This window comes from Pagrus major, chromosome 8, assembly GCF_040436345.1.
Source record: "Pagrus major chromosome 8, Pma_NU_1.0".
NCBI classification, from domain to species: Eukaryota; Metazoa; Chordata; class Actinopteri; order Spariformes; family Sparidae; genus Pagrus; species Pagrus major.
In genome coordinates this window covers 2,744,734-2,758,058 of record NC_133222.1, presented here as the reverse complement: position 1 = coordinate 2,758,058, position 13,325 = coordinate 2,744,734, and the positions used below count along the sequence as shown (strand labels likewise).

The 13,325-nt window shown below is 42.0% G+C and overlaps 1 protein-coding gene across 1 annotated transcript in view; it reads right to left on the bottom strand.

Moving 5' to 3' along the window:
* The window catches only part of cadps2 (Ca++-dependent secretion activator 2), a 184,293-nt gene that overhangs the window by 36,129 nt on the left and 134,839 nt on the right, over positions 1-13,325 (bottom strand). Inside the window, exons 18-19 of the mRNA XM_073472131.1 lie at positions 9,471-9,627; positions 2,297-2,438 (exon numbers count right to left, since the gene is read on the bottom strand). Of these exons, the coding sequence (XP_073328232.1) occupies positions 2,297-2,438; positions 9,471-9,627 (299 nt within the window). The remainder of the gene's footprint in view (positions 1-2,296; positions 2,439-9,470; positions 9,628-13,325) is intronic.

Below are 13,325 nucleotides of genomic sequence, written 5' to 3'. Positions count from 1 at the left end.
ATGTGACAGTAACAGTGGGCGTTCTTCACCACAGCACACAAACACAAGAATAGTAACTATAATAGAAGCCACTCGTCCTGCCTGCATTAATTGATCAATAGCACATACCAATAAAACACAGAAAAGTCAGTGCGTACTTCTATTCACTCTGTTTTCTTTCATTCAGGGTTTTTTTTGTCAAAGAGTGCAGCTCTCACTACATTGTTTCTGTGTCCTTGCTGTGTGTTTCGCTGCGTCTGCCTCCTTTTGTTTCTCGGCTGCTCTGCTCTGCTCTGCCCGGCGCCGCGTTTATTTAGTTCCTTCAGCTTTTATTGTTTCTGTTACATTCATGCAGCTGCCAGTATCACACATCAACAAACCATCGCTGAGAGTCAACAGAAGGTACAAAGATAATGAACGACAACTGAAACTGACAGCGTTCATGCACAGGGCGACACGACAGTTCTCTCAGATAAAGACTGTTTGATAAATATAGTGTTGGAAAACATATCTGCGCACAACAGGGTTTATTTATCACCAGAAACTAGGGATGTCCCGAGCCGATCTGCGGGATCGGGATCGGGGCCGATATGGACATTGTTTCACTGATCGGGATCGGCAATTTTGAACGTGGACCCAAGCCCGATTATTTTTACGTCAGCTGTCGTAAACGCAATTTGTGGCGTTACTCTAGCAAACCTGTGGATAAAATGTCTGCAGTGTGGCAATATTTTAAATTAGAAAGCGAAAGCAGTCCAACGGTGAGGGGGTAACAAAAGAGCTGCGTTTAATACTACAAGTTTGAGACGGCACATAAGAAACAAACACTCGAAGGAATATAACGAGTTCACTCAAGCAATACAGGCAAAGGCACCGAAGCAACAAACACTCGCGGATACTTTCAAAAGGAAAGACAAATATCCTCGAGACAGCGACATGGCCACAAATATTACAGAGACGGTCATTGAATTCATCGCTCTGGATAACCAGCCCATCTCCGTGGTCGAGGAGCAGGGTTTAGTTACTGACTTTGTTTACTTGGTTGTTTTTGTTAAAAAAAACAAATGAAAACCAATGTTGCAATAGGATATGCAGAATAAGATAGAGCCATATGAAAGTATTTACTAAAAAAACCTATTAAGGAACAACTTGGATGCAGGTTTTTTTTTTTCTTAATGCAGCTGATTATCTAGGAAAATATTAGTTAGGGCTAAGTATCGGATCGGGACTCGGTATCGGCAGATACTAAATATTAAATGACTCGACTCGGGATCGGGGTAAAAAAACACCTGATCGGTACATCCCGACCAGAAACGATTCACTACTTAAAGACAAATAGGAGCTCAAATGCATCACACGCTTTGTGTGTTGATCCAGGGACAACGTCATGAAAATACTTTTAATGTGTCTCATAAATACGGAGAAAACAAACTGACTATCTTTGATTTTATTTACTCTTTCAATGTCTTTTTATTTTGTCTCGTTGTCGTGCCTTTTATGCCTCATTCAGAGCTGCAAGCGTTAAACTTTCCTCACGTCAAGAAAAATCAGGTATCCACATTTTTTCTTACATATTAAAGTAATTAAACTGACAAACCAGGTTTAAAAATTAAATGAGCCAACAGGAGTGCAATTACACTCGATGTCTGGAATATGAAGGGCGACGTCTTGAAACATCATCATGAGTTGATGATGACAGCGTTCTGCACAGTTCAGCTTCTTTTCACCCCAAACACAGTTTATAACAATCAAAACACACACCGGCCTCATGACAGATCTCTGCACGTGTTGATGTCTCCCTACGATCAGCTTACGTGGAAATTACATTTTCGAACTCGTCTGTCCATCGATTCATCCAGGCATAAATCTGTGTCCACTTCCTGGTAACTAGTAGCTAAAGTTATCAAATAAATGCAGTGGAGTGAAAGTATTAAGTTGCAACACATGCAACACCGACGTCTAAGAAAACTTTCATTCTACATCTTTTTTTTCCAGCCCAGTCACCAGATCTTCAATCTGCAAACCACAGATACGTCCAAGGTTGACATGTGTAGCAGACGTAGCATATCACGGTCACATTATATACTTATAGCTGGCTTTCATGCTACCAAACGGCCGACTGCAGTTCAAGTCACACCGCTGGATATTTTTAAGCACACCTGCAGACATTTCCGCCTTTTTCTGTGAACTTAACCAGAGCATAAGCACAGTGCAGAAAAGTACTTAGCTAACATTTGAGCCTGTGCTATACAGTGTAGTCATCGGCGTAACGTTAACCGCTCAGGCTGGCGGGGAACAGGTGGGCGGGGGCTCTTACTTGACTGACTGCCAGGTCTCCTGCTCGAAGCCGCGGTGGATGGACTGAGCGATGGACGACTCCATCAGGTCGATGTAGCGCACCACCAGGGGGACGTAGAGGTCCTGCAGGTGTTTGTGGAATGTCCCGTTGCACAGGTGAGCTGTGGGGGAGGGGACAAAGCATAAACAAGACCAGTTTAGACAAGTCAACACCTTTTCAGACCAGGAAATGAAAAGACGCATGTTGCTGCTCGGTGCACTAACATCACGTCTCCATGTCCCGTTTATTATTTTCTTATTAAACCAGCTCAGTTAAATTTGTGGCAGCAGTGTGTCTTTTCCCGCGGGCTGCTGTTTCTCTCAGTCATTAGCTTAGCTTCCTTGGCTCGTCGGCCAACGTTGTTTTATGCATATGAGGCTGAACAAAGTTACGGACACGTGGTGCAGAGACGAGGACGCTTTTAAACCTGACACAGGGAGCTGTGTCGGTGGTAACGGGAGATAGTTTCCTCTGCAGGAGGAGACAGCTGGAGATTCATGTCAGAGCAGCAGTGGGAAACACCAGCGGCTACTGCTGCCTTAAGACAACACTGAGGGGACACGCTGCCTCAAATTCACAAACATTGACGTCATCGTCCATCACGATGTTTCGCTGTAGACGTCGCCCAACCCTAAACTCAACAACTCCTTTTTTTAAGGCAGTCTGGGGCTGATTTGCACAGGTTTTGCTCTCTTTGTGCGGAGCTAAGCTAATTATTCGCTAACTATGAGACAAAATAAATCTTCTCATCTTACTCAATAATTATATTACCCAAAATGTTGATGTATTCCTGTAACGCTGCAGTTTCTACATAAAGAGTCTTTCCTGTTTCAGCGTGACAATGTCCTCATGCACAAGCAGCTCTATGAAGAAATGGTTTCCCAGTTCGGTGTTGAAGATCTGACCTCAATCCCATCCGACAGCTTTGGGATGAACTGGATCACCAGTACTGGTCTATCTTCAGACAGTGAACACAGACTACAATCTTTAAACTCGGCTCCTGATGAGACTCAACCAAATCTGAACATCACAAGTCGTACAAAGGTAGAAATCATGTTGTAGATGTGCTGTTCTTGCAGGATCTATTGTGTCTGCACAGGTGTTCACGATAATGTGACACCCTCAACCCGATCCGTCCTTGTAGGATTGAGAGAGAGACAGTAAAACAGACAGATAAACCCTCGGGGACGCTAACAGTCCACAGGAGGAGAGACAAAGACGGAGAGTGGTGGTGAGAAAGCGAGCAGGCTGGTCTCTCAGGACTTCATTAGTTTTAATTCCTCTCGCTCTGCTCCGTCATGATTAACACTAGCCTTTTGGCCCCTCCAGAGAGATAAACCAGCCTTCCCTCGCAACCGCTCGCCTTCACATGCTGACAATCAAGTGAGCATTTAAATAATCTACAGAACAACTGAGAGATAATACACTCGGTGAGGAAGATCCACAAAGAGCCGGTGAGACATCGAGTTACCTGAGTTCAGCCGACCGTCGGTCACTGTCGCAGTTTTGTTGATTTTTCTGAAACGGTTTTTGAATATTTTAAAAAACGCTGAGAACAATTAGAAAAGTCAAGGACTGTTCATATTTTATCACTGTGAGGTTCAGAGAAGGCAACTTTTTCAAACCAACTCCATTATCCTCCAAAGCTTTTTTCCCTTTTTTTACTTCACCCCGTCACCTCGAGTAGCCGACTGAAACGAATTCCTCTCACTTCAGTCATAATTATCAAAGAGGGACAGCCTCATTTGTGCGAACAGTCAAAACTATGATTTCGCTCTTTATGTGCTGCGACTCCGTCTATTGCCTCATTACGCTTCAATTTAAGTTGACTCATGTTGTGACACTTGGAATAATTACGGCATTAACTGAGGATGGTAATTAGAAAAAATATAAAAGATATGAGCCATGGAAAAAAGAGATTTGTGGGTTCTTCACATAATGAAACGCTGAGTTTTTTTGTTCCCAACAGTGCCCTTGGGCTGTCTGTCTATCTGCCTGCCTGTCTGTTACTGTATTCGAGGTACTTTGGCATCGGCCATGTTAAATAACGCCTCGCATCTCGCCAAATCTCTGCTGGCTCCGAGACAAAGCCGAAGGAGGGCTTGGAAAGAGGAAACAATGAGCCGAGATTTTTTTCTCCAGCAGTCGGATGAAATCTAAACAGTGAGATGCAGTTTGTCAGAGAATAAAATACAAACACAGAAACCTGAAACACAGCAGTACAATTCTGATATACTTCAATCTAAAGTTTCCAACATAATTTTTTTTTTTTTTTTCACACCGTCGGGGCTTTGAGATGTAGAAAAGCACATTACAAAGAAAAAAATAAGTGGGTGGATAAAAAAAATGTTTCTTATTCCTGAAATCATGTTGGATGTTGTTCTGTGGACGAGTTCCAGAAACACGGTTTAAAATTCATGAATTCACAAAATAGAGTCTGAAGGATCGAGCGGAAACATTAAAGTTTATCTGCTGCTGAACGCGTCTTTATTTACAGCTCCCATCTTTTATCAAGTGAAGAATGTCAGCGAAGACCGACTGCTTGATTTTTGTTATTTTATTCAGAAGTTTCCTCGATTTCAACGATTTTTATTTCGTTTCTTTTTGCTCTGAAAGCACTTTGAATCATCTGTAAGGTTTCAGGTTAAATTCTGTCCAGCTCTGTGGAGAAAAACACGCAAAACACTTACAAAAGACCAACTTTACTGAGCAAAACCGTCCAGTTATCAAGAATACAGCTCTCACACACCTTTACATACACAAATAATATTGATATGTGCCAAGATGTGACAATATGTTCACTTTGTTGAGTGCAATCTTTCCAATTAAATGTCGCTCTGGAGTTGCAGTGTCGAAATGATGTTTTCCATACAGTTCACAGCCTGAAGCCTTTGGGTCCGTCGGTCCACGGAGGGTGAGGCTTCAGCCAGTTTATTGAAATAATTGTGTGGGCTGTTAACACAAGACCTCTGAGCATATATAGATATATTTTGTTATTCTCCAACACTCTGACAGGTACGGTGCAGAGAATCAACTGATGTCGAAGTTCAGAATTTCTCCTACTTCCTTTTTCACCTTCTCCCGATGGACTTGTAATTTAGGACACTTCCGGAAAATGTGGGAAAAGTCCAAATTACGAGTAGAGTTTTTGTCATAGGTGGATATTACCGACGGTGATCGAGTCTCAACTTCCAACCATATTCTTTCCATGTGTCAACTCATTTATTCCAGTTAATCCAGGACCTCTCCCACTCTTCATCTTCAGCTATTGTCTGTTAAACACAAACTAATCCTACCATATAAACAACATACATACTTATTTTCTTCATGTGTTTTCGATTCTCACCCATCTCGATCCAGTCCTGTTCAAAGGCAGTTTGATTTTGTCCAATTCTTTGTCTGTCACCAAATAATGTTGAATCTGAAAATATCATTTTTATTAGATGCAACACCTCCTGGGCCTGAAGTTGAGAGAACGCCCTGAGAGTTGCTCCTTCGAACAACCTTCCCGCCACGTCTTTTCTTTAAAGTTTGCCTCGGCATCACCTGCAGACGAGCACAACAAAGCTATATAGCTGAGGTCGTGTTGTCTGTATTTTTCTGGGAATTGCCTGAACGAGACTCAAAAATTCTTGCAAAGTCGACTTGTAAGAGACATTTTTTTAAATCATTCTTATTTCTTTGTATTTTTCCATAACTCATCCTTTTTACTGAAATAAATCTCTTAGTAAGATTGTGTCTGTATTAAGTGTATTGAGAGTTACTGAATGAACAGTTCTACTGAGCACATGTCATTTCTCAAAGGTTAATAAGACTTTAATAACTGCTCTCATCTTCAATGCTTTACTCTTGCACAAAATGTAAAAAGAAATGATAAATAAAAGTTTGCTGTTCTGAGGAAGTTAAATTCAGAAAAATCCTTCCTATGTTGTGTTTGTGTGTAAAAACATTAGAGGTCGACTGATACAACCTTTTCAGGGCCGATACCGAATTATATTCATGTGCAGTAAAAGTTAAACACGTATATACTCGAGTACAATTCCCAGGTACTTTATACTTCCTCTGCACTACATTTATTTAGCTACTTGTTAGTGTTTGCAGGCTATTAATTGTGACTGTAACCAATCAGATATTGTTGTGGGCGGGACATTGTGCGAGAGGAAGCGCATTTTGAAATTCGGGGCAATCTGACAGAAGAATCACAGATCGGCCAGACAAATAATCGGTCTATCCATATCTTACATATATATGGTGCACGTCTAGCAGATTAGCTGTCAGCTGCATAATGATGTTTTTACAGGATCAGATGTCAGTTTATCAGGTACAGCGAGCTAAAACGAAGCAGTCTGATACGACAGTCCTGCAGCGGTGGTCGGGTCGACTCAGGGTTCCCACTCGTTTCTAGAGATCATCCTCCAGGACATTTTCAGCGACGATCTAGCTGCTACGACCGACAGGGAGCGTGCCCATACACTAATATGTTTCTTAATCAATCAATGTATAACCCCGATGCCTTTTTCTCTCGTGCAGTTATGGAGTTATTGATTATTTTAGTAATTGAGCTCTATCAATTATTCCATCGAGTAATCGAGTAATCGGATAAATAATACTTTTGATTTAATCATTATACAAAAAAATAAGTCAAGTCTCTAATTCTAGACTGTATCGTGGAGGTGTGGAGAGTTTAAATAATGTTTCAGGACAACACCAGATTTTCCAGGACTTTCTGCTTTTTCTCTCATTTTCCAGGTGTTTTTCCATGACTGTTATCCAGATGTTCGCGTGGGAACCCTGCAACTGTGTGGTCATTTTCAAGGTGCAGGTTGAACTGTATTGTGTTGCACAGAGAGATCTATCTGTAAGTTATCCTATACTTAATAAATAATCAGAAATAATTGATTTAAATGATCACATCAAGTGAGACGGGAGGCTGACGTCGCCTGCAGCTACCTGCTGACAGGTAGACAGGTCGGCTGACACCGCGGGCAGCCGATCGTGTCCTTCTACCTGCCTCCACAGTTTTCTCCTCCGCTCGTGTTAATTACTTCTCTGTCTGAGCGTGCGAGGTGCCGTTAACCTCGTCTCTTAACGAGCCTTGTTTTCTCTAGCATCATCGGTGTTAATTAGCGCTCATAGTGCCGAGACCACGTGGCGTTCGGGGCATAGCCTCCCAAAAAAAATGAAGGTCAGGCTGGAAGTAAACAGAGTTTAAAAAAGAGATGAAAAGGTAGTCAACGCTGAACACTGGTGATTCTTGTTCCTGGTGTATTTTTATCCCCGTGTAGATCAATCTTAGCACTAATTTGTTGTTGCAACAATCCAATTTCTCCACATGCATCGAGTTAAAGTCTCATCTCGAAGCTGCAGTTGCAAAATGTTTCCTGTTAATATGAAAAACTTTATAACACCAGAAACAGCGTCGGGTGAATGAACTCAATGTGCTTTTGGTGAAAGTAATGAAGGTAAGAGCAGCGTGGAACAAAAAAAGAGACTTTTAGGAATTTTTTAGTTTGAATCTTTCACTTCCTGCGTGGAGCAGATTTCCCACCGCAGAGAAAAACTGACAGAATTTAATTTGGAGAAAAATCTGAACAGCTCTGTGTGTGTGTGTGTGTGTGTGTGTGTGTGTGTGTGTGTGTGTGTGTGTGTGTAGGATGATCTGACTGCTGCACACACTTGTTGGTTGGGAGCCCACAGAAACTGGCAGAGTAGAGCTGTGATTACAGACAGCAGGAAATTACACACTGAACTGTGTTTGACACTCAGTTTGTCAGCGGCACAAATCACAGAAAAACCTTCCATGTTGAATTTCCACCAAGTAAATGAAACAATAGGAGTTCATTCTGACGGGAACAATTGTACCGATTGTGTTGCAGCAAGACAAAAAAAGGTTATATCTTCAGAGTAAAAACAGAGCGGTGAGCGAGAGTCAGGTGATTTTGAAGATCTTGCTCTCAGTTTGAAATGTCGCACTGAGCAAAACAGGTTTGGAGCAGGAAGGTTCAAGAACTTCCATCATCACGTTTATTATGAATCAGTTTTGTACTGTTACATCGCCAAGTTGTGGCTCTGAACGAGCTCGTTACAGCCGCGTGCTGGTCGCATTAACAAGGTGATCAGAGGCACTTCGGTCCATCAGAGCCAATCCGAGCTGGCTCTGATCGTCGTGATCTTCTGCTGCTTGAAGAGACCGAGGAGAAGCTAGCTAGCTCCACTGTGGGCTGAATAATTATGGATCGGTATCAACTTACTCACATTATAGTCACTGATTGTGGGGAAAGACTGTTGATAGAAACCCCCCGGCCCCCCCCAGACTGTCAGGGACGGTTCTGTGAAACATTGCAACACTAAAATTAACCACCGGTCAAGCAGAAACACAGAAACCTCTGCATCCTTCTTCAGCCCCGTCAACTCTCAGAGGTCTCTCCACCCTTTGAAAAGCCTCACCGATGTCGACACGGGTCTTCTCCCTCACTGTATGGGTCATTCAATGCCAACACACCCAAAAATCCAGAACTTTTCCCAGTTGATGTCATGGATTTTGGCCCTCTGAGCTAAATTTCTTTCTATATAAAAGTACTTCTTTGCAATAAACAAGTTTCAAGGAAATTCAAATAATCCTTCCTGTAGAAACCTTCAGTCAAAGTATCATAAAAAGTGGGTTTTGGGGCTCTGTGTTTATATTTAGCAAGATCTGTATCACTCAGTGTTTTTTTTACGCAGCATCAAATAACTTCTAGATGTGATACAACTATATTTATACTACTCATCACAGAAATTGGTTGCAGGAAAGTATGATAGATAGAAGACACATTTAGCTTGAGTTGATATGATTGTGGCATTTAACGCGGTTGTTTATTTATGTACTTATTAAACTTAAAAAAGCAGAGACAGCTTGTTGAACTCTGCAGGGAGAGGTCGAATTTTTAGGGTTGGATACTTTCAAAACGTAGCTTTCAGCTCCAGCTGTGCCGTCTTTAAATTATTTAAGTTTACATTTTGTGAATTCAATCAAATTAAATGAAGCTTATTTAGGAAGCTTCAGGAGGTTTGTGCTGCTTGGTGGGACACCTCGTTGTGCTGAAGTCACATTTCTTAAATCTGGATGACGGAGGTGGTGAGTCTAGTCTGATGTGTTCATCACGAGACTCACGGTCGGTCCGCAGGAAGTTGTTGTGGAGCTGGAATAGCGGGAAGCTGTCCCACGAGTCGACGGGCTGGACCTGCAGAGCGCCGTCCATGTCGGCTCTGTACAGAGACAGAAACGTCTCGGCGTGTTCAGCCATCAGCTCCGGCCACCACGAGAAAGCCTGAGGAGGACGAGGTGAGACAAAGAGTCAAGGAATTTAACAGGAAGTTGTCTTAGCTTTGGGACACAGACATGCGTGTGATAACTATTACAAACTCTGTTTTTACCTTCGACATTTAAGGATCTTTTTTGGTTGTTTAACGTCAAAAAAGCTACATTTTGAAAAAGCTACTTTGATTTGATGTAAAACAGTTACAGGTGAAAATGTCCACGGAGGTTAAACACTTCTTTATGCACAGTCTGTCTCACTTCCTGTGTGTGATGTTTGTCTTGTAAAGGTCCAGATGACCAGATCAGACATGATTAATAAAGCTGACCTGTTAAAAGCTGCAGAAATCTAAATAAATGGAGGCAGATGTGAGAAATCTTCAGCTGCTGTGACTGTTGTTGCTTTTAAGGAAAAAGAAAAAAAGGCCAGAAGTGCTGCTGCGTGCCTCTCCTGTGGACTGAGGTCAGCCCGCTCAGGTGACCGCTGCTATTGACAGGTAAAGGACATCTGAGAGAAAAGTGCAACCGGCACCGAGTCGCGCGCTGATGCACCGAGGTCAGTATTTGTGTACGACGGAGGAAGAAGAGGCTGAGATGTAAGACAGAGAGAAAGAGAAGTGACACGGCAGCGGCTCTCACTCGTGGCCTTGCAGGACGTCTCATCCTTTCAAACGGGCCTTTTCAGTTTCCCCGTGACTGACAACGAATTAAACCAGCCTGACGATTCATCCATTTCAATGAAGGCTGAATATAAAATAAACGCTGCCATCAGTCCATCAAGAGAGACGGAGAGAAAGAGGAAAGGAGAGAAGAAGAAATCAGCAGAGGATTCAGGAGGAAGAGAGGCGGATGTGAAGTGACGGAAAGAACGGATTAAAATGTGATTGGAAGAATCGATCAGAGGAGTGATGGTGGGAGAAAAACGGGATGGAGGAAAGATAGACATGAAGAAAGGAAAGTAAGGAAAAAACAGGTTGGAAGAGGAGGTTAAGATGAGAAAAACACGTGAGGACAGATAAACATGAAGACAGGAGGACTGGAAGAGACGGAAAAAAACAAGAGTGCCAAGGTGAGAATAATGTCAAGACACAAATAAAAAGAAACCAAAAAAAAGAAAGAAAAGGGGAATAATCCAGAGAAGAAACAGAAATGGTAGAAAGTAGGGGAGGTATCAGAAAAGTAACAAGGGAAAAGAAAGACAGAAAGAAAGAAAGAAAGAAAGAAAGACAGAAAGAAAGGATGAAAGAAAGAAAGAAACGATTAAATGTGGAGTGAATGGAAGAAGAAGGGATGAAGATAAAGGAGATGACAAGTGATGAAAGGGAGGTAAAAATTTGAATGAAGTAGGAAACAAAAAAGGGAAAATAAAAGATGACTAGGGACTGAGAGAGAGAAGAAGAGACAGAAGAAGAGACAGAAGAAGAGGGGATGAATAACAGAAAGAAGTTAAGAAGGAAGAGGGAGGAAAACAGACAAATAGGAATAATTAGGGATGGAGATATAAGTAGTGAGGGATAAAGAGAGAAGTAAACTGAGGAAAAATAGGGTAAAAAACAAAGGGATGACGAGGGAGATTAGTGGAGAAGAAGAAAAATAAAGGAACAAGTGGGGAACAAAAGAGAAGAAGGATGGGTAGAAACAAAGACTGAAGAAAAAAAGGATGGACGACATTAAGAAGAAAGAGAATGGAAAGAAAATAAGGAAAGGGAGGAGGAGACGAGGAAAACAAGGGGGAAGAGAGAAAGGAAATGAAGATTAGAAGAAATGAAGAAAGAAGCAAAGTAAAAACAAAGGAAGAGGAAAAACAGTGAAACAGACAGCGAGGGGATAAAGATGAGAGGAGAGATTAAAGAAGGAGGACGGGATAAATCGAGGAAAACAAAGGATAAGTGTCAGAGAGCAAAACAAGAAGAAACAACACTGGACAAGGACGCGACAAGGGACAGAAGACGGGAGAGAAGCAGCGACAGGAAGACAAATGGAAGAAGTGATGGAGTCATAAACAGCTCCGGCCTGTTTACAACCAGAACATCTCTTTATTTTAAAAGGAGCAGGCGATCGTTTAGCGCTTTAAAGGGCCTAATGTACGTATTGTACCACCAAGGACACGAGCGTCTCCGTTTCCTCACACCGACAATTTTGTCCAAGAAAATGTGAGAAAGTGTCATTACTGAATATTTTCCATGTTGTTGAGAGAGCATCTGGAAGGTGAAGGAGACTGCAGGAGAGCCGAGGCGACAATGAGGAGCTTTTTTAAGTGAAGTCAGCTGAATGTGACCGAGGATTTATGACCATGAGTTAACACCATGTGCACGAGGCGGACATTTTCTTCTGGAGTCACACAGATTAAATGTGCGCTCAGGTGTTCATACGTTCATCGTTTCACCACTTCCTGACCGATCGACGTAGAACAACACGTATCATTATCCGTGAGCTAACGTTTCTTTCTAGCTTCTGTTTGATTCGATCCATTTCACTTACAGGCTTAAAAAAAAATGTGTCCAAGGTTATTTTACGCTTTCCCGCCCGTCTGGTGTGACACTGTCAAACAGCAGTGTTAGCTCGAAAGCGGCTGAATGCTAAGATTAACAAATATGTTGTTTTAACTTGGCCCGATGTCCTGCTGGATGTTCACTTTCCATTGCTGATCAATCAGGAAGCAGTGAATTGATAACTTTTTGTCAGATTCAGATTAAACATATGCGTTATAACTCAGGTGACGTCCTCAAAAACAGTGAAACAAAATAAATCTGTACGGCTGAAGTAAGTTTTACCCCACTGGTCGAGGGTTAAAGGTCAGTGGATGTCGTTCACCGTACAGATTGTGATTTTGGGCGATATAAATTAAACTGATTTGATATGTTTGTGTCTCCAACATGAACACAATCCAACAAATAAGAATTACCATAAAAAAACGATGGCGAGAAGTCGTGTGTCCTCAAGAAAAACTCATAATTCAGTCCGAACCTTAAAGCCACAGAGACGCTTCACCCTCTGTGTGTTTATGTTTTTCAGTCAGAAACACATTATTTCATACACAGTGTAATAAAAACACTTAAAATGACACCTGGAGATCAACAACAACACAAACATGAGCGGAGGATGACGACTAACTTACCTCTCTTCCCTTCCCACGGTGGAATAAACAGAGAAACAAAGAACAGACAGTCAGATAAATAATAAGTGATTCTGACCTTTTTCAAACCTTTTGATGTCAAGATTTTATATGTTTTGTGTTTATGAACAAGATTCTTCTTCTTTATTCGTCCTTCTGCACTTCTGGACGTACCTGCTGCATTTTCTAACAACTCCTGTGGTTTGAAGCCAATCCAGGTCGACTATGTAACTTATACGAGTGCGACGTGCAAACTTGAAGCCTCCAGATCACGCTGAGAAACTGACGATGGACTTTTCGACGACATACGAGACATTTTTCTGTCGAGCAATTACATTTTGTAAATGAGCTAAACTTGCATATTTGCAGCTTGTTGGTTTGTCAGCGAGGGAGAAGAGTGAAAGTGAACTCGAGTTAAAGTTCAGCCGTATCAGACGCAGTAGTAGAAAAGTCCTTTAAAAGAAATGAACGGACTGACACGCCTGCTCGTTACTTTGACATCGTCGTAATGAAAAACTGACAGAAAATAAACAACAACAAAAACCAGAGACGGCGGAAGAACGCTGTCGACGCCGACAGTAGCCGAGGAAACAATT